The 22,172-nt window shown below is 48.2% G+C and overlaps 2 protein-coding genes across 4 annotated transcripts; both read right to left on the reverse strand.

Annotated features, from left to right (window-relative positions):
* Positions 1-12,244: 12,244 nt before the first annotated feature.
* Positions 12,245-19,683, reverse strand: micall2a (mical-like 2a). Of its 3 annotated transcripts, none has more exons than XM_029159297.3 (17): positions 19,330-19,608; positions 19,180-19,228; positions 18,130-18,271; positions 17,886-18,052; positions 17,676-17,806; positions 16,922-17,371; positions 16,753-16,835; positions 16,615-16,675; positions 16,080-16,249; positions 15,910-16,011; positions 15,692-15,756; positions 15,408-15,531; positions 14,225-14,327; positions 13,866-13,939; positions 13,677-13,791; positions 13,552-13,598; positions 12,245-13,465 (listed from the first exon to the last, which is right to left on the reverse strand). In XM_029159297.3, exons 1-17 carry the CDS (start codon positions 19,470-19,472, stop codon positions 13,386-13,388), a joined length of 2,106 nt encoding a protein of 701 aa, XP_029015130.1. In that variant the 5' UTR covers positions 19,473-19,608; the 3' UTR covers positions 12,245-13,385. The 3 variants fall into 3 exon arrangements, with proteins under 3 accessions (XP_029015130.1, XP_055366865.1, XP_055366864.1); XM_055510890.1 differs by having other exon boundaries at positions 18,872-19,228; positions 19,330-19,430; XM_055510889.1 differs by lacking the exon at positions 19,180-19,228 and having other exon boundaries at positions 19,330-19,683.
* A 341-nt stretch (positions 19,684-20,024) lies between these two features.
* On the reverse strand, positions 20,025-22,087 carry si:dkey-43p13.5 (paired mesoderm homeobox protein 2B). The gene is made up of 2 exons (XM_055510891.1): positions 21,239-22,087; positions 20,025-21,152 (listed from the first exon to the last, which is right to left on the reverse strand). The coding sequence occupies exons 1-2, from the start codon at positions 21,287-21,289 to the stop codon at positions 20,796-20,798; spliced, it is 408 nt and encodes a 135-aa protein (XP_055366866.1). The 5' UTR covers positions 21,290-22,087; the 3' UTR covers positions 20,025-20,795.
* Between the last annotated feature and the right edge of the window lie 85 nt (positions 22,088-22,172).

A 22,172-nucleotide genomic window follows, 5' to 3' on the forward strand; every position in this document is an offset into this window, starting at 1 on the left:
TCACTCTCCATTGTGAGCTAAAACCATATGCAGCTTTAAAGGGTGTTTCTCTTCCTAATGGGCCCCGGGGGGACGAAGGGGTTAATTGATGCAGATGTTGATTGCTTTTACACACGATGCAGGGAGCATCTCCCCAGTGGCTCCTATTACAGGCAGTTTTAATGAAGTGCTAAACAGAAGGCTTTCCTACGGCGCGGCTCGTCCTCGGGAAAACTTGGGACCGGCCAAAGAAAGCACTTCACAGGAAAAACAAGTGCCCCTATTGATTGTCACGCCGAATAACTGAATCCATTCCCGATCAATGCTTATTTCTCTACTTATGGAACCTAATAGAAGACAACATGAGGGGAAGTCAATCAGAGAGGTGTGATGTTTCTCAGTGCACATCAAGGGGCGGCTGGTTGTCACATGGAGAAAAACCACAGCAGAGTTCAGCCTCCTGGTGTTAACAGGCTCAATAATTCAGCTTTAATTTCACTCCGAGAACCACAAAAGGTTAATAATGGGTTAGAGTATTGTTTCACATTTTAAATATGGCCAATCATAACTCATTTACGGGCTATTTGCTTGGGTATTTAACCGAAAGGGAAACACTAGATGTTCACAACATGAAACAAAAATAGAATCGGAAAATTTTTTAAAACCTCAAATCCGCACGCGAATTAAACACGCCCATGTTTGTTCTAGAATTACACGGGAGGACATTTTTCCTGCGTAATGCGCACTAGTCAGTGGAGGTTGGTTAAAGTGATGGTAATGTAATGGGGCTCCTCATGCGGCGTTACCAGCCCACGGTCCCTAAATTCTGCTCATTAAAATGACAAACCCAAACACACAGCTACTCAGGCGTGAGCTTCAGCTGCGTATGGCATCTGGCCCTGACGCACCTCGGCCCCCGGCTCCCCAGAGCCTCACACACACACACACACACACACACACACACACACACACACACACACACACACACACACACACACACACACACACACACACACACACACACACACGTACAATAATCCCAAACACATTTTAAAACAATCAGCAATCCTTTCATTTCCAATTTAGTCAACTGCCACCGCCTCCTATTAGTGTCCACTATGATACAGTATTAGAGGTTTATAAACGAGGACGCCGCTCCCCTCCCCTCCAGTCTGAAGGAGTTTACACGTTTTCTCCAGTCAGCCTCTCACTCCATCCGTCAGCCTCCTCCATCCTGATTATCAGGAGACACCAATTTCAAAGAGACATCTTAATAGTGATGTCAACGTATTAATTAGAAGTGTTAATGAGCTAAAAGCAACCCAAATTAAATTAATGCAGCAATAGACAGAGAGCGAAATTAGCTTCAATTTCTGTAAATGATTCTGAAGTGTGCACAACATATCAGGCTGTCTGAACATTCCCATCCCCCAAAGCTAATCAAGAGCTACATTGCAATTAGCTGCTTAATTAAAGCAACACTCTGGTCGGAAAATCCGGCACAATTAAGTAATGGCTGTTATAGCATGAAGACAGACTGTATTTTTCTTCTGGAGGGGGTAAAAAAAATAGAAAACAACATATTCTATCTCTAATGGCCTGCAGGGGATTGGGCCGGCCAAGATGTGCCAAGATGGAGAGGTTTCTATCTCACGCTTCAGTGGGGATCTTTGCTCCAGCTGGAAGCCATGTGAATCAATGACAGTAAGGCAGATCAAACTGCCGTGCCCAGGGTTGCTAAGACATCTGAATTGGCTCCGACTGGGGCGACTGTGTCCTAATCACCAGTTCTGTTTTAGCAGTTCAGTGGCTTCCAGTTGGACAGAGCCGCTCCAGACTATTGACACGTTGCACATATTTTAGCAGTGGACCTGTTACTGATCCCTGTGGCTATAGACACTGTTTGTCCTTCAGTCCCTGCTGGTGTGGCTGGAATACATCACAATGAGAGATAAACAGAGTGAGCGCCAGACAAGACCGGTCCGGGCTTTAACGCCACATTTTAATTCACATGTACACTTTTTTATTTTAGTTTCTCATATACTGTAAGAACCCACTTAATATGTGCATGTGCGGATTGGGGACAGAGCTCGGGTTTCATCACACGAAAGGAGTATCAGACGGCAAAAAAAAAGCCCACAAGCGACGTTTTCCCAAGTTACTCGGTTATTTTTCCTGTTTTTCAAAGCGCCTGAACGAGCGGCGAGCTGTGATTAACAGCCGTCTCATGGGCGGAGTCCGGGGACCGGGGTGTGAACGCCGTCCTTCTGCAGGTGCAGGCCACAGCAGAGCATATGCCGTCAGGTAACCAAGCCTGCTTGGCTCTACAGAGACTCCGCTGCCGCCCGTTTCCCTGGGCTCGCTTCTGCTGGGAGCCGGTGTCACTCACAAACACCATCTGCCAGCAAACGGGTCGGCCTGTTAAAAGCGTTTATCGGCGGGTCAGAGGAGTGGCCGCACGGAAAAAAAAAAAATACACACCTGCTGCAGGAAACAAAGGTGAAGAGGCCCGTGAAGAGGATGGCTATAGGAAACGGCCACATAAACACAAAACAGTGAAAGCACCAGAAACACGAGATGGCTCAGGCCCAGTGCTCCAGGACACCTTTCCCTTTGCTGAGGAGAGGGGAAAAGACACCTGAAGTGTTTGACGCTAAATTAGCTTTTCAAAGACAATAATTAGACTTTTCCCCCTAAAGGTAAATTACCTGCTAACCAGCTGAACTGTGTTCTAATTATAGGCTCTTGCCTTTGAGCCATCGCCGGCGATCCTTGTTCATTACAATAAGATGTAAAACACACATTAACAAAAAAAAAAAGAAAAAAAAGAGAAAGAAAATGCACGTTGGAAGTGAGAAAGCCTGGAATACGGAGCAGAAACATGTTCCCCGCTCCCGTAGCTCTGTAACACGAGCCGCAAAACTGACGGATCACTTGCAATAACCTTTAGAGGATTTAAATGAGATAATTCACACGGCAAGCAGATGGCAGCCATCGTTCCTTATGTGCGTTCTGACAGAGGAGGTTGACTGAGCATCACTGGATGGCTGACAACTAGGTACTTATCTGTGCTTTGCATATTTCGCATCGCATGTCATGACTCCGCAAATTGATTTGTAAGACACACAGCCACTGAAAGGATATTGAATATTTACAGTGGCGCCGTAATAAAAGCTATCACGCCCGCGACGGGGAGGGTCGGCTAGCCTTCGGGTCGAGGCAATTCTTCATTGTTCTGCCGGGCCAAGCGCCGGAGCAGCCGCGAGGCGGCACTGTGGCCGCGGGTCGCTGCCGAGCCCCAGGAACGGGCCTGTGAATTCATCAGCCACGCAGATAGCCCGCCACTAATTAATATGCAAATGTGACATTGTTTGTTTGCGGCCGTGTCAAACTTTGATGTGAAGAGCGGCTCCCAGGTTAACAGAGATTTAGTGAAGATTGAGGGCTGAAGACCTGTCACAGATCCTAAGCAGCTGTAATCTAATATTTTATTTAAATACATCAACCAGTACTGTCTCCACAGCCTAGAACCTGGGAGACGAGCTAATAATATTTTATTAAGCCAGAGTAATTGAGAATCCCATCAAAATATGTAATTAAACACTTAAGCATAATTATCCAACACAGTAGGAACCCGAATGAATTAATTAAAAAAACGTCAATACATCAATTTGTCTGAATTCCTTTGTCCCTTTTCTACTTGTAATAATTAACATTTTAATTGCCTTAATTTGTGATGAGTAAAAGAAATTCACACTTTATTCAACACAGGCAATAAAGCAATAAATTTGAGCGCTCGCTCACGTGTTAGCAGGAAACTAGTCATTAATGGGAGCAGCTGATTGCAGCCACCGGAAGGAAAACTGCGAGAAAAACATTTTTTTTTTTTTTGGAGAAGCCGGTGGATTTGATTGCGTGTGCGTGTGTGTGTGTGTGTGTGTGTGTGTGTGTGTGTGTGTGTGTGTGTGTGTGTGTGTCTGTGTGTCTGTGTGTGTGTGTGTCTGTGTGTGTGTGTGTGTGTGTGTGTGTGTGTGTGTGTGTGTGTGTGTGTGTGTGTGTGTGTGTGTGCGTCTGCCTTGTTGCTCGTTGCCTGGGTATATGTTCATTATCAGCAGCCTGCTTGGGTTTGATGCATACCTGGAGAGCAACTTAATATCCTCAGGCCACTACTACATGTCAGGCCATGAGAAAGATACGCACACAAGACAGAGGAACATCTCTGGCCCCGGTGGAGCCATTTACCTTTTTCCAAGTAGGTTCAAGATATTAATTAAGATAAATCTACCTCAATTCACACGTTCTGCCATCTGCCTATTTATCAGAATTATGTTAATCATTTCTGTAGGGCAGAAGAATTATTACCCATTTTGTGCGTAATTCGTATTAGCATTCAGAACTAAATGATTTTGCATTCTGGTCCATATGGACTCCTTACACCATGACATCTTTTCAGGGTACAGTAGTGAAAGAAGGGACATATTCATAACACTCCGTGACAGCGCTCCCTCTCTGCTACTCCCACAAACAATATGGAAATGTATCCATTCTAATCATGCACGGCCTCTCAGGATTTCCCCATCACGACGCACCTCGTGCGTTTGAGCAGCTTTAAACAAAACAATAATCTCACGTCGATCCGTTCTGTCTCGGCGGCTGCGATTTCAAGTGATTCAAGTCTGTTTGTTTTTTCAGTTTGTTTTTTTTTGGGGCCAATACGAGCTAGTTAATTAAACTCTGAGGACATAATTAAGATGAGACGGCTGCTTGAATCACTCCGGTCATCCTGCCATTATCCGGGGCAGGCCGACAGGTGGCACAGGCCCGCGTCAGGTGACCGCTCAGACAACAGATCGCGCCGCGTGATGGAGCGGGCGCAGCGCTCCTGCAGACCCACGAGTTGTGCACAGACAAAGATCTACGGAGCCGCTGGGCCTCAGCTGATCTCCACGTGCGTGGATGCTGTTGGCTGATGGCACGTGTGGGTCGGAGTCAGGGGGGCCGGGGTGCCAGGGCTAAAACAGGGCAGATCAGACTCCTGCACGAGCCAAGGACTAATGAGGGTGAGGATGGGGCCAGGCGATGCTATGTGATTAAATTTAGATCTGGAAGGAGATCTTGACCCATGGTGGCCCACGTCTAAGTGACATTTACCCAAGAGAAACACACTGCAGCTGAGGCTTATTAACCTTTTATAGATCTAAGCAGCGCCGCCTGTCTTAATTGGCAATTGGATTATTAAATAGACCAAATTCAAAATGATTTGATCCAACAAGGTCCACAATGTGGGGGCTATTTTGAAAGGTCCGGTCTGTCTGTCATAATATGTGGATAAGAGCTAAAAAAGAAAAAAGTAAAATCAAACCTTCAGCATGTCACAGAAACACAGGACCGTGTATTAAACCAGATCCTCAAGTTTTATTTTATGTGCTAGTCCTTCAAATTTCAAATCAAAGTATTGATTTAATATTTTCTGCACAAGACAGGTAAAATTACCACCAGTGTAATAGCACAGTGTATACACAGTATATATTATATATGAGCGGATCATATACTGTATTTGTTTACACATGTACTTTGTATTTATTAAACCACATGTAATCTGAGTTCCCACCATGGCAACATTGATATAACACAGCTTTGAACAAATACACATCGGGATGAAGATGAAACTTTCCTGAAGTTTTCTCTGTTTATGCAAATATTTGTTTTAATTAAGTCTGCGTTCATCAGGAATGGTGGCAACAAGCGATCGGCGTGTAGCCTTCCTGTGTTTTATAGCAGTTGATGCCGAAGTTTGTAAATTTCTTTGTTAAAAATTGACTAGAATTTAGTTTTGTGCCAGTATTTCAGCACATCCCACGTCTCACACGTTGATGTAGATTTAAAGGAGGTGATTTATTAATAGCATATTATCCTCACATATTGGACTACTTTCTAAAGTAAAGAGTTTCTAAATGAGAGGCAGATCCATGAACACTTCTCTCCTGTGGAACCAGTTTCCAGCTCAGGTTCGAGGAGCAAACGCCCTCTTGATTTAAGACCTTGGCCTGAAACCTCCTATTTTGATAAAGCGTCTAGTGAACGAGTCTGATATATTATTGACTGAAAAACAGTTGATTTAAAAGAAAAAAAAAAACCTTAGTGACGTGAGAGATGAAGCTCGTCAGGAAAAGCAGCTCTAAATCTCAGCTCTGTTTGTTGTCGTTCCATTCAGCGGACGACAGTCACTTTTACAGACTTTGTGCAGTCCGTCAAGATGACCGACAAGCACCGACAACGTTAGTTCAGCGCATACATTAGTTCCCATACATCAGCTGTCCTGTGGCGAGAAAAGGGAGGGGATCAACACATTCTAAACGAGCAGACATAATCCCACTGAATGTGGAGTTAAGCCATTTCATAATTAGCAGATTTTCTAATGTATGCCAGGCTTTAATGACCTTTGCAAATGAGAATGGTTGTTTGAATTTCCATCCTTCACGTCGTTTTATCCCCTTCATATCTGCCTGATAGAATGAGCGCGCCCGGCTGATGATATGCATAAGCTTAATGAACAAGTGCACACACTTCTGAATGGAAACTGATGGGCGCCGGCCAGGGAGACTGGAAATGCATTTCCACACCTTGCATATCATCATCATGACCATAAGTGGTGTCCCTCTGACCCGTTAACAATGCATTTCAAGCCTTTTCCTTCAATTAGGTACACTTCTCACTCAGATTTCTCTCATCAAAATGCTATTAGCATAGTATATTATAAAAGTATACTAGACTTCCATAGCATCGCGACCTCTTAACTATTGGAAATGGCAAAATTACCATTCATTCAGCAGCGCGTGGCAATCAGGAGGAGCAATATGTTACCCAGACAGACGCTTAATGCGTCATCCTGTGCACGTTCCCAACTTGAGGAACTATGACGAGGTGAAACGTGGACGTGTGCATGGATTTGCATCCATCTAGTCGCGTCAGACGTTATTGTGGGTTGATGAAAGCTGCGGTTTTAGGAGCAGACGTGTGTAAAGTCTAAGGAAAGTCATGGTTTAAGTTATTACAGCCTGTGCTCAGTTCCATAAGCCACAATGAGAACACTTAAAAGTTTGATTTTACAGCGCTGAGAATGTTTTCGGCCTCTAAAACACAACATTAAAACCAACGTTTACATTTGGCAAACGTATCAGAAAGTAAAAATAACGGGGAGAAATCCACGACTCAGTGGCTCGCAGAGAAGGAAGTTGAATCAAACGACACCGCTGATGTATTTAGCGCTTTTCCAGTCACGCTGCTTAACTCTGCCCTCGTCACACGTCTCCGGGAAAAGTCACGTGGCGCGGCTCTGCAAAAAGCCAGCGACATCCACCGCGGCTTTAATGCTATCAAACTCTAATCTGTCTGGGATTTCGCGTGTGTTAACACAACTCCGAGTGCAGCGAGAAAACACTGCAACAGCACTACATAAATGTCTCAATATATTAAGTAGACAATAAACAACCTATTAAATTCCAGGGATTTGCATGAGGAACGTGAGCATTAGCGAGCAGAGACGAGCCTTCGGGTTTGTGCTGAGGGGAAGGGATGGCTTCAAACGCCGTCCTTTGTCGGTCGGGACGGGAGACGCGGACACGCACGCCTCTCCGTTTGGGCAGATCTGAGCGCACAATGCCTCAGATTAGCAACAGCCTGACCACAGCGCTGAAGTAAACTAATTGCTTAATTAGCTGACCCAATTCTATAAGCTTCTTTCAGCACATTAACAAGAGCTATTTAACAAAATAATATTTCACAGAGGTGGTTGTTTGTCTATGGAATTACAATATTGAGGATCAAATCCAAAACACACGGTCAACGCCACCGCTTTCATAGGATCTTTGCTTCGGGAGAGCGGAGTGTTATTTGATTTCGACGAGGCTGAAGTCCTTTTATTCATGTTCAGCCTTTGTCTGATCTGCGTGCGAGTGATGCCGTTTGGCTGTAATTGGCATCAGTTTCTACATCTGCTGGGTGTGTTTTTTTTTCCCGCGTGGGCCTCGTTTTTCTCCCCGCTCCTTTATTTCAGTTAAACAATTAGGCTTCTACGGGGAACGGGCTGATCGACCTTTCAGGATTTCTGGGCATTTGAGTAACTAGGGACAAACGAGAGAAGGGGGGGGGCGAAAAAAATCTTATTAGATTGAATGATGATTGAAACGGATTAATTTACATTTTCTGCATGCATACTTTACATACATGATCTTTGCTCAGCACTGGGAGTTCTGGGCAAAAGAGCACTATTTGTATGAGATGAACTCATCTATATGCTAATTCATTGGCATGTAGACCTGCTTCATTTCTTCCATTCAGAACTGTTTACCTATTAGCTCTTATAGATGCAAAGGGAATAGGAATATTAACACCCAAAAGCCAAGGAATACAGCGCATTAGCAGTACATCACCTGTTATTATATTTATATTAGGGCGGCGCTTCTGCCCTTTGTTTAAGCTGGAACCACGAGCCAACTCCAAAAGACCTATTACAAATAAAATCAGCCAAGTCTTTCACTTAAGTGAGACTTGTTGCCCCCCCGACAAAAGCCGAGAAGTCCTTCAAAAGCACCGGGGCCGGCTGCACCCCGCTGGAAACCATGAGCTCCCCAATTTAGCCCGGGCGCAATCTGACGCTCGCAGGCAGACAACAGCCCGGGCTGTTTAGCATTTCACAAGTCGGTCCCCGGGTTTTCGCGGCGCCGTGATGTGTCTTTGTGCGACGGGAAGCGCCGCTCCGTGCGCCGAAACGCTGCGAAACTCACTGGAACGGCGGCACAGAGGCGCCAACGCGGCCTCATGAAGGGGCCGCTTTGCAGATCAAATTACAAGAGGCGCCTAAATGTTAATGTAATTTCATATGAACGAGGCTGAAAGCGATGCAATCAAGCGTCCCCGATTCAGGCGATTGTTGTGTTTAAGAGGATGACAACCCCTTTTTCTTATTGTCTATGTAATTCACCAAAATTGCCACTTACAGCCACTAAGAGGAGGATGTTTCATCTCCAAGCTTCCTCTGGTCCCTGCTACTCATCCCATTTCTACTTCCTTCCAAAAGTGCCACCACTTCATTAACCTTGCCAGGCATGAGATAAGAGAGGCTGTGCATCAAAGCTGCCTGCCCACAGAGAGAACAGAGCCCTGCGTGTCTCCACTACACAGCAGCCATCACACGCACGGGCAAGTACACAGTGCACAACCCATCCAACGCACAGAAAAGGACCTTTGTGTTCTAAACTGTCATTCACAACTGTGTTTTTTTTTTCCTCCCCTTGCACAGGACATCATTACGATTTGAATACGAGTGTGAGTGGGGTGGAAGCGTTTGCTTGTTCCAAGGCTTTTAAGAGGAGGAATGCGAAATAATTGGCCCGGGTCAGACCCTTCACTGCGTCAGACAGTGCAGACGCTTATTTATGGTGCCTCCCAGCACTGCAATAAGACGAGTTCAGGTACACGGTGCTGTCATCGCTATGACTTATATACTTAAAACCTTGAAAATGAGAAAATTAAACAAGAAAGGCATCAAAGCCAACTTCAGCCCGATGAGTAACAACTCCTGACTTCCTCGTAGCATGAAAGCAGGAGGTAGGAAATGTATTAACTGAGTCACAATATTGTTTTACTTGCACCACATACAAATCTCTCTGGTGCATTTAATCCCTCTACCCACAGTTTCTCAGAAAGAAGGATATAAATTATTTTCCTTTGGTGGAAACTGCAAATCCCTGTCTGGATTCTGTTAAAAGGCTTAAAATGTCACTAAATGCCAAGGCTGAGACTCCTGCTAACACGAAGGTCTTTAAGACAAGATGTTAAAGCGTTGAAAGTTACCTGAAATTGATGAGGTTAATATTCTTATCACAAACCGAGGCTTCTGTGAAAGTGGATATTGAAAATAGCCAGGTAACCCTTCATATTAGAGGCTATCACGAGGATTAGCGGCATAAACACCAATTACACGTTTAATTGTTTATTGTCAGTTAGTATTTAGACAACATCCGACAATGCATAAATTAAAAGGATTGGGGTACAGGGAGGGGATTTGCCACAGCAAAGCGTCATTAAGTGGGGATTTAATTGAATAGGACAAGAAAATGTCCCTAAAAATGAAGCAACCTGCTATAAATGACGACTTCACCATAAATACCCTCCTCTATTCCTGTACGGCCATATGGATTTCCAAACCGTGTTACACCAGCACGGATGGGCATGTCAGTGAAATTTGAAATAGAGGACAAAGGGCCAGTGAGCAAATACGTTTTTTTTTTTTTTTTTTTCATCCTCCGAGTCCTCAGCCACTGTGAATCAGAGGTAAAATACAGTGCATTAAGTCGACCTCTGAGGCAGCACAGAGGAGGCTAGAGTGAGACATTCTGCTATCTATTAAGACTCACGTTATGTATATATTGTGTTTGGAAGGAATTTTACTGATCCACAAAACCAGCGGGAAGGGATAAGAGCGAGTCCCTAAGACCATGTGGTAAGCAACTGCAGTGCAGGATCTCAGGCAAGTTGAAAGTTGCTGTGCCGTTAAGGAGAAAGTCTGGCAGAATCCTGCACGCCCGCTGATAACATGCTTGGATTAAGGATGTTTAAGGGAAGTGAAAATTATTCATTTGAGATGGATGAAAGCTGCACTTGTCAAGTCTACCAGTCATGCACTTTATACATTCCATTTCCACTCGCCAGCATGCATAATTTCCCCTCAATGCAAATTTCTACACACTGGAAATTATGAGCCTATTTACCCCGACTGCCTTAACACAGTCCCTGACACAGAAAACGGATCATCTCCCATTGAACGCGGGGGAACAAAAAAACAATGCAATTTTGTTCGTTTGCAGGAGGTGTGAGAATCTAATTTTGTGCAGGAAGATAAAGCCACAAGACTCAGTAGAATACAAACAATAGCTTTCATTTGAAATCACAAAGACTTCCCCACAACGGCCATGGAAATACTTTTAGCATGGCCAATTATCCAAACCAACTCCTTGTTACCAGTGTAATTATAGGTTTTAAGTCACCAAAGTCTGACTCAGTGTTGCTCCCTGTGACTGAGCATACATGTACTGTATATCCGTCTCTCTATACAAATATTATGATCTCCCTGATGAGAATTAAGTCTCCAGCCTAGATGGCCAATAAATTAGAGGCACACTTCTCGTTTACTCATCAGAGCTAATGAGCCTGATAAAATTACCTCGAGGATCATAATTACAGGCTAGTGGCAGCGACTCTGGCAGGGACTGGAATCACACTCACACACACACACACACAGGGAGCTGCATGTGACAGCACACAATAGCGAAACTACAACATCATGCCTTGTTAGCAGAATACCCGGCTAATGTCGGTGTGCACGAGCGCAGATTAGCCATTGTGCGTCTCCTACAGGAAGTCTAAACAACGCGGCTAATGAGACGCGTGGCACCCGCCACTGTTTGACATCATCGCACTTAAATGTGCAGGATTAACATAATGCAAGGTGCTGAACAATGGCACAATTTCCACCTCTCTGTCGGAGCATTTCAGACAGATTTTACCACCCTTTCATAAAGATTAAGCACTTCATGGGTAATGGCATATTTTAATGAACGGTGGCAGCCTGGACACAAGAGCTCACCTCAGAGGATTCCATTTCATCACACATTCACAGGATGAATTGTTTTACTTATGAATATTAATGTCCCTCTAATTTGAGGCTGTTGTTAATGCTTGTCGCTAGGAGCTTGGCAAATCAGGTCCCATTCCTGTTAAAACCATGTATTAGACACCCCCCTGACACTAAGCCCTCGCCTTTGATTCTTAATTGCAGAAGTGCAAGCATTTGCAGTAGATGGGGCGCAAAGCTTTAATTAACTCTAATATCACACATCCAGTCTCGACTGTCAGCCACATCACACATGGCATTTTGCGCCAGTATCATCCCCAACTCTGCTCCGCTACAAAGATTGCGTTCCAAGTTCATGATCACAATTTCATGCATCTCAAAATGAGGGATATGTAGTTTGTGAGTAGCTGCGATACATTGACGCCTTTGATGAAAGCGTCCACGGATGCGGCTCCGCAGCATTGTCGCCTTCTTACTGGAACCGGCGTCTGATCCTGGCAGTCGATGGAGCGACGTTCACCGGTAAAAGCTTGTAACGTGGTTTAAAAAAAAAAAAAAAAAGTTGAGGGACGCGTTTAAATGCCAACGGAAGCCGTCCCCCAAGTAAATAATTCAATCGCTCGCGCACGCTAATCTGTAAAAGGATTTATTGGACGACAGACTTCAAGTTTAAAAGTACTATAAATAGAGCAACACAATTCAGTGACACTTATAAGATGCAACATTACAGCAGGTTTCCATAAACACCGCAAACGCTACTTGCGCCGCTCGAGTGGCGCCACGTGTTGTTTGAGCGCTTCGGCGGCTCAGGTGCAGCGCGCTTGATGCACATATTAGTAGAGTAATGTTTAATTAAGACAGGTCTGAAGATAAACCGCTCCATACAACCTATAGTTTAAAAGCCGTCCCTGGCCATAAGCTACCGCTCCCTCTAATCCGCTTCCACGTAACATTATTGCATCAGCACAGCGCCACATTTGCTGCAGCATTTATAAAATTAGCAAAGAAATTAACTGTCGGTGACTGTGGCGAATTGGATTTCGGAGGCGCCGCCGCGGCCGTTGAGCAAAGCCAGGCTGCCACCTACAGCACGGCCGGAGACGCGCAGCCGGTCCCGCCTCCATGTGTGGCTCTCCGCAGCCATTCAAACCTAATTGTCAAGGCTTTTCCTCCAGCTAATATCCTTACAGGAAATTTGTTAAAATCCATTATTAAATAAATGCTGAAATAATTTCATTTTGGTTTCAGACAGTTGAAGGATTACACATTTATTCTCACTCCTATTTGCATGCGAACAGCCAGTGTTCTCCATGTACTCCACACGCCACCATAGTTGATGGTTTTAACAGCTAATATTTTGACCAAGTGCTTTTTAATTAGTTAAAAATAATAATTTCGAATCAATAATTAAATAAATACACAATAATTGCATAAGAGGCGTAACCATAGATCGGGGCATTTTGTGAGACTGCAGCTGTGACTAACCGTTGTTTGAACGTTAAATAACTGAACACTAAAGAAAAAAAAAAACGTGACACCTTGTGACAAACGTGTTCATAAACAGTAATGTGACCCTCAAGTGACCCAGAATTAAGTGATGGTGAATCTGTCTGTCTACTAAACAACTACACATGAAGCGAAATGTACTCAAACAGTTGTGAAAGCATTAGATCTTTGGTTTTCTCTGTAGCATATGATATAAAACCACAATGTTTAAAAAGCAATAAAAACACAAATAACTTTAAATTAGCTACAAGTAGAGCCTGGAGGATCACTCCACGCGTCTTTTACTTCTTCGTCTGAACAGTTTGGAGATGGACGACTTCCTCTTACTTTTCGCCTTCTTCACACCTTTCCACCAAAACAAGTCAAATTATTACGAAGCTTCGTAATTTGAACATCATGTCTGAAACGGAGCCACTACGTGAAATACTCACGGAGGTTCTTCATCATTTCATTCAACTGCTGATCCTCCTCCACTTCCCTAAAAGTGATCAGGAGCACAAGTAATGAGCACATCGATTGGTTTTAGCACCGGTACAGTGTAAACGCGGTCTCCAACCTGAGCCGGTCCAAATCCAGACCGTCCACGATGGCGTTCCGTCCGTCCACTATCTCCACCAGCCTCTGCATCAGCGCCTCCTCCCGCTGCTGCTCCTCTCTGGACTTTGAATGATCTGCGGTGCCAAACGCCGGCGTTTTAGCGGGCGACGCGCGCAACGGCGAGGACGCCGCACCTGTGGCCTCTCACCTGGCTTCTCCAGCAGCCGCCGAAGTTCCCACTCCACCCCCGGCTGCTGCCGCTCCAGATCCTGAGTCCTGGCTCTGAGACGCGTGGTCATCGATCACACACACACACAAAGAACGCAAAGCCGGTGTGTGAGCGTTACCTCTCCATCCCAAAACATGTGAGCAATTACACTTGGTTTGATAATTAATAGGCCTGATCCATCCCTAGCTACAGTGTTTAGCTGTAAAGGAAAAACTAAGCAAACTCCCAGAGGACCACTGGAGAATATTTCAAAATAAGAGCTTATTGTATGCAATTAAAATGACTCTCGCCCTAATGTAAACAGGCTGTAGTGAAACCAAACCACCAAGAGAACTTACATGTAGACGAGCTCGGATTCCTTTCTAATGTACATCTGCTTCTTTCGAATGAGGCTGAACCAGTCGACCATCAGCGGGTCCATGAGGACGTCCCCCTCGCCCTCTGCAAAAAGAACAGCTCGTTTAGGGATTCACCGGGTATCAGGGTGTAACAAAGACCCGTTAGGCGTTGATTTGAACTGAAACAACACTTTACATCGGTTTTTATTCATTGCAACAAACCAGAAGCGTGGCTCGTTTTGTTTTTACCACGGCAGCTCTTTGTTTTCACTGCAGTGTATTAGTTACACAATAATAACATTAAGCACAATAACAAATTAGGTTTCGGGTTAATTTGGCTGTTGGGTTGGAGGGTGAATCACCTCCTGGGACCATGTCAACACTTTTACACGCGACCCGAGTGGCTAACAATGCACAGATCTGCACTCCGCTGCAGGTTGTCATCAGTCCCAGAGCAAAGACATCAACAGGTTAGACACATGCCGTTATCGTTTATCGTGTGCTTGACATTAGCCAGAACCCAACAGTGGGACTGTTTAGCCAAAACACACTTTGGATCCACATTCACAGTGTGGAAGCATGATTTCATTGCCAGGGTTTGGTTTGGTAGGGACAGATTCCAGCCGAGAGGGAGATGATCTCCTAGGTGGCATCTGATGTCAAATACTGACCAAGCAATTGCATGCACGACTTCCTGGGCGGTGAGTAAAGAAAGGAGGATAAAAAAAAAGAGAGAGAGGGAGGACGCAATCAGGCAGAATATACATTACTACACCCAAGTCATATTGACCTTGAGCGAGGCAATCAGGCCCCCTACTCCCAGCACCTCTAAAGAGAAGCAACATCCCTGTGGGCTGTCTGCGCCTTTCACCTCATTTGGCTGCAGAAACAGTAATAGAAATGGAAGGTAAATCCAATACACACACACGCTAGGTGTGTGTTCTGTGTAAAGCAACCAGAGACACCGGAGCTGCACAGGGACTCGGCAGTTTGCACAAATACAATAAAATGTCAAAGTTTCCTGAAGAGGTCATTCACCGCAAGACAGCGAAGTTGACCGTGGGCACGGACGTCTGATTGGGAACAAGCGGGCTGTTTGTGCAAGGTTCATTTCCAAAAAGCCCCTTTTCTGACACTTTGAAGGATGTAAACAAAGCAAAGGGAGAAAAAAAGCAGCTCGTACCTTCCTCACAGCTGCGGAGCTGCTTCTCCAGCTCCACGCCGTCCCTCTCCAGCCGAGCCAAGCTGCTCTCGATCTCACTCAGCTCCCTCTCAATCTGCTCCGCCGGGACGTGAGAAGACCCCACCTGATACAAAACGAAGACCCTAAGAGTCCGTGATTTTAATTGGGGAATGCAAACTTCGGCCACTTCGATGTAAAGGAGGTCATTTTTCTGAGGAATGTGATGAAAGCATACTCGTAGGGCTGTTAATTAATCTCTTAAGAGACTTAATGGAGGAACTTACAGAGGGTGACCTCATTTCAGTCTTGGAGGTGTTGGTGGGTGACAAATACTTTCCCTTTTTAGCACCTAGGAGGTAGATAAAATAGGATTAGATAGTCCTTTCACGGCAGCACGTGCGACTCCACCTAATTTGTTCCCAGTAAACAATGACTGCTGAAATGAAGACGACAAACAATCTGCACGGCTTCAGTGACGGGGTTTAAAGGGCCCAGAACCGACCTGACGGAGCTCCGTGATTGGATGGAGCCTCTGTTGGAACAGTTTCAACAGCTGGCGGTCTGGGTGGGGCCTTCACAGGAGGAGGGTTGCCAGGTTTGAAACCTACAAGTACGATAAGGTTGGTGGGTTGTGGACCTGCAGCAGTAACAATACTACAATCAAAGATTTACCCAAGGTTGCAGATGTGAAAGGAGGTTCTGGTGGAGATACTGTTCTGCCTCGTGCCGGATCTGACGGAGTCCAGCTAACAGGTGGTACCGTTGGCGCCGTAGCCACACTTGTTGAAGAGTCGGAGATGTTAGACACGACTTCAACCCTCTGGAGCTCAGATTCGGCGCCTCTGTAAAACAGGTCGAGCTTTTATCACACACCAATATTTAGCATGAGCAACGCGAGAGTCGGAATGAAAATAAAAGCCTCACCTTTTATTTTGATAGGATAAAGAGGAGGGGGATAACAGTGTAGGAACCAGCAGTCAGCAGGAATTAGAAATGAGAGTGTTAACAGTAGGAAAGGTTCAGGCGCGGCACTCCTTGGGGCCCGTTAGGACGGGGGACAGAGCTAGCGGCTGCGCCCTGAGCCAGTCAACTCTGGAGCGTGAACAGGCTGAGTGGTCAGGAATGCTTCAAAAGGCAGACGGTGCACAGGTTTCACAAGGCTGACTCACGGAGTGGCAGCGTTTGTCAGGAGGACGAGCGTACTCACGTTAGCCGTGGCTCGGCTTTCACCGGTCCGAGCGCAAACTGCCACTCGCGGCACAATGGGCCTGGAAACGAAACGCAATTAAAACAGGGCTGCGAATAACAATGGACTGATGGTACAATGAAGCGAAGGTAGCGGCACCTGCCGGCCTCGTGCGGTTTTCCTGCCTCCCTGCCCTGATGCCCTCTGCTCCCGACCCCGCTGAACTGGGCTTCTCACCCGACCTGCAGAACGCACGAAGCCCAGTGGATGATGGACGGCATTACTGAACTAAACAGACTAAAAGACGCTGACTGCAGGTGGAGCTCACCACGCGTCCGCTGCCGCTCGGACGCTGAACCGGCGCTTGTTGTTATTGTTGCGGTTTTCCTCCGCTAGCTTCTTCCCGCCGTTCCTCTCGTCAGGGACCAGGTCGGGCTTCCTGTGGCCGCCTGGGGTCCCGGCGGCCGGAGGCGCGGCCTGGAAGAACCTCTGCCGGGCCGCCTGCGTCTTCTGGGCCGAGGCCGTCCAGGACGCGGAGGTCGGGCTGGGACCGGGCGGCACCGGGTCAGGGCTCGGCCGGGTGGAGGGACCTGAGGGAGGAAGCTGGGCCCGGCTGGCACCGACGGCCCGGACAGCCGAACTGACGGGTCCGTTTACGATGCCGAGCTCCGAAGAGAAGGGTTTGCACCGGTTCTGATGGGCGGTGCAGGAAAAGGTTCCGGGGGTCTTCCCAGGCTTGTAGCCTCCTGGATGAAGGACGCTGGAGCACTCGACGCATCTGGTGGAAGTTTATTGAGGACATTAAACTTCACCGGTGATGCACAAGCTAATGCAGTTTTTAATAAATGCTCCGTCAGGAACGCGATGATGCTCGGTGTTCATTTGAACCGTGAGAGGCGTTCACTTTCTGCTCACTGCGTTACAATTAATTCTATAATTACTGTGGAGGCTGTGGGCGTTTTAAACCTGGATAAAAGTGACAAAACACCAAAACTGAGCATTAAAACGTTTATGGATCCGGGCTTTAATGTGGTGCTCGGCTTCGTTGGCTCCGCCCGGACCTGCGTGACAGCGCCTCTTACTTGAAGCAGCTCCGGTGGTAGAGCTTGCCGTCCACCAAGTGCCGCTGAACCAGGTGAACGTGGCCGCCGCAGGCCGCGCACCTGCTGGTCAGCGTCCCGCTTCGGTTGGCGTGCGCCGACGAACGCGCCTCCTGGGGGGAGGAAGCGCGGGAGACGTTCACACCTCACCGCCATATATTTGGATCAAACCCACAGCGGGCGACCGCTGACCTGAGCGGCAGCGGCGCTCGGCTTGGTTGAGCCACGAGCTGCGACGGCGGAGGCGGCGTGACTCTCAGAGGCAGTTTTGGACACGTAGGTTTTGGCAACGAGCGGGAGGTTCTTCTTCTCTGACGGCTCCTCCTTGGAGCCCTCTGCTGGCCTCTTTACACCTCCGGCTGAGAAGAGGGGGGAAAAAACCCATCAAACCACTGCGACACCGGACATTAGAGCTATGGACCAGTCGTGTTCCTACTGGGGGGCCGTCCTTTAAAGTAGTTGTAGTACTGGGAGACGTAGGTGAGAATGCTCAGCCTGTCTGGGACCCTTAAAGCCACCATGTCCTCAGCGTCCAACAGAGCCGGAATCCCCAACTTCTCCTCTGCGATCTGAAAAGCCTTGGAAGAGAAAACTATTTAATCCACAGCCATCGACGACACACACACACACACACACACACACACACACACACACACACACAGTGTGTAAAAATGTCACACGTCGTCATCTACTTGAAATAGTAGAGCTCTATTGTGAGAGCTAATGAATGACCCGCTTCCTGTGAGCCCATTGTTCAGGATCAGATCAGGTCCGTGCTCGTTAAATGTCAAGCACAGCTTCAAAAAAAAAAGCTACGTCTGCAACATCAATGCAAAAAAAAAAAGTGAGTGAGTAAGAAACAATTGGTGACAGAAGCTCCTTTTGGAAACACGACACTATTCATGAAATATACAGGGGTGTGAGTTACTACGCTGGCGACATGTTTCAGTACAGGGAGCTCGATCAACAGTTGGATCCAAATAAACCAAAAGCTTGTTCTCCAAAACCCTCACTGAAGGTTATTCTCACCCCAGATGTGCAAAGACAGAACAAACGGTTTACAAAGAGCAGCATCTTTGCAGTGAACATCACCGTGTGGATCGAGTGACACTCATTCAAAATGGAAAATGCCCCCCCCCCCCCGGGCTTGGGTTTGCTGCTGACACTGCCAGCTTCACCTAATACAAGCAGGAAGTCGTTACAGGGAGGAGAGCGAGGCGCCCTGTGGGGGTCCGTGACGCCCGGAGGACGCTGGGAAAACAGCACGACTAAATAATGGAGGAGTCCCCGTCAGCACAGGCCGGGCGGCGTGGGGGTTACCGTGGAAACAAACAAGGCCAAGTGCATAGAGATTTGAAAAAAAGACAGGAATTATTGATGAAAACTGGTGGAAACTTCAACTCTGCAGCATGAATGTCAAGCCAAGCACAAAATTCATGTGTGCGCTGCTGATGTTTAGGAGGAGTGAAACAACTTGACATCTTACCAGCCTGTTGTTCTCCAGCACGTCCTCCTTTCTGAGCGAGTCATAGTCTCTGCAAGCACAGTGAACGCGACTTTCAACGAGTTTCTCAACCGGGACACCTGAACGCACCACGTCGCCCTTTCCTCTCCCGTCCGTCGCGCGGATACTCACATCAGGTCCGGCCGGTACTTGTGCAGGAGCGCGCAGAAAGCCATGCCGTTCCTGAAGGAGGTCGTCATGTTGGTGATGGCCACGTCCCGGTAGCCGTCGCACTGCACTTTGCACCACTGCTCCAGAGCCTTGATGGCAGCCATGGTGGAGGCGAGTCCGGGCGAACCGAGCAACAGGCGCGGGCGTCGACGCGGAGGAGCCGCGAGGAAGGAGCGCCGCAAACAAAGCGTCTCCGCTGCTGCGTTCACGGTCAAGTGCTGCGCCGCAGCTGCGTCCTATTTCCGCTCCCCCCCTTTGCACGAGCGCTGCGCGGCTGCGGCGAGCGTCTCGCCCGCTCATTACACTAATTGACGCCGACTGCTGACATTAAAGCAATAAGCGAAGGAAAGTGAAAAGTGCGAATTGGTGCTGCTGTATTTGCATTTTAAATGAATGATGTTCGTAGGACCAAAAAAACCCTTTTAGCCCAGTTTGCAGCCTGGGAACCACTTAGAGAATGTCCCTTTGGCCTAATTGGGGATTAACTGAGAGCAGCTATTGTCACTGACCTAATTATCGCGTGTTGTGGTGTCCCACGGAATGTCAGGGAACAGTCGCGATCTTTTTTCAACCCGACATCGTCATAGTCAGTGTAACAGGAAATGACAGCAAATAACTCCAGTCAACAGACGTGTTCACATCCAAACTCAGCGGTTTAATTCTCACAGCGAGAGGAGTGTACATTTTTCAAACGGAGCCGTGGATCTCCGTCCTGTCTGAGGACACGTTGGCGCCCAGTAGGGGGCGGTGTCAAGCTGCACTGGTTCAAGACATGCGGTCAAATGTACAGCGAATACACACTTAGAATATTTGTACCATTCCCAGGTAATAACATGTGCATCATCACTCTTGTTTTGTGTTATAGGATGATTAATCATCAAAGTAATTTATTTTGCCTTAATCGGTGGAAACAGCATTCGTGCTACAGCAGCTGAACACGTCTGAAGTAGGTCGCGTGGAACCAGTGAGCGTTATTTCATCCTCCAGCTATTTCCCGTGTTTCCTGTGAGGACGTGCGGCTGCGTGCGGACATCCTGCCCGTCAGCGAAGGCGACCTGAGAGGTCAGGGACGAGCGGCTCATCTGGAAACGGGCCGGGCCGCATCCTGTTGCTGTTGTGTCACGACACGGTCACGCAGCGCTCGTCGCCTCATTCTCCGCTCACGACCCCGGACGTGATACGTGCTTTTGATTTAGAGCAGGAAACGGGTAGAAGAACAGCATCTTTATAAATACAGGGTTCAGAAACGTCCCATAGATTGGGTCAGTTACAAACATAAAGACGAGAGTTAGCTGGGAGGACCATGAAGACACTGTAACACTCAGCATAGTATAATTAACAACTAAACATTAAAGCTCCTCAGTGATTTCATACAGTAGCCGGTTATTTCCTCCTGGTTCTGCACCAACAGGAAGGAAGGGCCGTGACTAATGGCCGCGCGTGGCTCCGTCTTCCTGCGCTTGCGCCTCGGCGCTGGCGGCGCCGTGGATCTCGGCCACGCGCTCCCTGGCTTTGGCCCTGAGCTCGGCGATGCTGCAGGAGCGCCGCTCCTCCGGGCTCCAGCCCTCGGGCCTCTCTCCCCGGGTCTCGGGCCGCGGGGTCCACGGGCCGTCCTCCGCTCGCCGCCGCCGCCAGCGCTCGCCGCCGCAGCCTCCCGCGTGGTTCGAGCGCCCGCCGGCCTCCTCGGGCGCCCCGCCGGCGCCTCCGGTCCCGCGGGGGCGGGCCAGTTGACCCTGGAGCTTCAGCTGCCGCCTCATCTTGGCCCGGCGGTTCTGAAACCAAACCTAGAAGCACAAGTTCCCATTGAGACACCTGGAACGCCTCCTCGGCCCGCGCCGGGGACATCGAGCGACTGCGCGGCTTCGCCCACCTGGACTCGGGCCTCGATGAGGTCCAGCCTGAGGGCCAGGGCCTCCCTCATGAAGATGTCGGGGTAGTGGGTGGCCTCGAACGCCTTCTCCAGCTCCTCCAGCTGCCAGCTGCTGTAGTTGGCCCTGGCGCGCCGCTGCTTCACTGGCCTCTGTTCATCTGGAAAGCGCAGCGCGAGCACCAATTACGCCGCCGCCAACGGGTGACGAGGAGCTAATTGGCCGCAGATCGGCTAATTAGCACCGCCGTCGTCAGGCACACGTTAACGCCTGACGCGTGATAATTGATTGTTAGTCACGAGCCGTTAGCCGGTCTTTTGTAAACATTGGCGCCGCAGTCGGGCGGCGCCGGACTCACCCGCGGCCTCCGGGAGCGGCCCGGTGCCGGCCAGCAGCAGCGCGTCCTTGCGCGGCTCCGGCTGCAGGTAGCTCCTCAGGGACTCGTAGTTGAGGAGGGGCCCCGGGATCAGGATGGGAGAGCAGCCCAGCCGGTGCGGGAACGCCGGGAAAAAGGGGGCCGCGGGCGAGTGGAAAACCGCGGGCAGGAGAGTGGAGACCAGCTGCCCGGCGCTGAACATGTCAGAGCTGGTCCGACGTTCAGCATTAGTCCACGGATGAGGGTGGAAGCGAGTCCTAGGAGGATGCTGGGTGGAGGCGGAAACGCATCCCAGTGTCCCGAGTGTGCGATGGGGAGCTCCGCTGCAGGTATGAGGTGCTGGAGGTGGTCTCACCTTGGATTTCTGGTCTTTCCTCCACTTCTTGTCCCCTCCTTTCAGTCACGTGACCTATGAGGAGCCAGCGGGGCTCGGTTTGAGGGGCGTCTTCATCCGCATTGCCCCATCGCTGTTTGCTGTATCACTTTCCCAGCATTAAATCCTCCCGTCTGTCTCTCGGTTTGTTGTCTGCCAGGGACAAGTCGCAACATCTTTGACTTCT

Source organism: Betta splendens, chromosome 8, assembly GCF_900634795.4.
Source record: "Betta splendens chromosome 8, fBetSpl5.4, whole genome shotgun sequence".
In the NCBI taxonomy this organism is placed as follows: Eukaryota; Metazoa; Chordata; class Actinopteri; order Anabantiformes; family Osphronemidae; genus Betta; species Betta splendens.

Bases quoted from the DNA above. Each gene is read 5' to 3' on its own strand.
- micall2a (XM_055510889.1), bottom strand. From the start codon at position 19,668: ATGAGCGGGCGAGACGCTCGCCGCAGCCGCGCAGCGCTCGTGCAAAGG. The intron at 17,372-17,675 runs GTAAGAGGCGCT...AACTTCCACCAG, and splicing joins TACCACCGGAGCTGCTTCAA to ATGCGTCGAGTGCTCCAGCG. The intron at 16,836-16,921 runs GTGAGCTCCACC...TGCGTTCTGCAG, and splicing joins CGAGCGGCAGCGGACGCGTG to GTCGGGTGAGAAGCCCAGTT.
- si:dkey-43p13.5 (XM_055510891.1), bottom strand. From the start codon at position 21,289: ATGAGGGAGGCCCTGGCCCTCAGGCTGGACCTCATCGAGGCCCGAGTC. The intron at 21,153-21,238 runs GTGGGCGAAGCC...TTGTGCTTCTAG, and splicing joins TCATCGAGGCCCGAGTCCAG to GTTTGGTTTCAGAACCGCCG.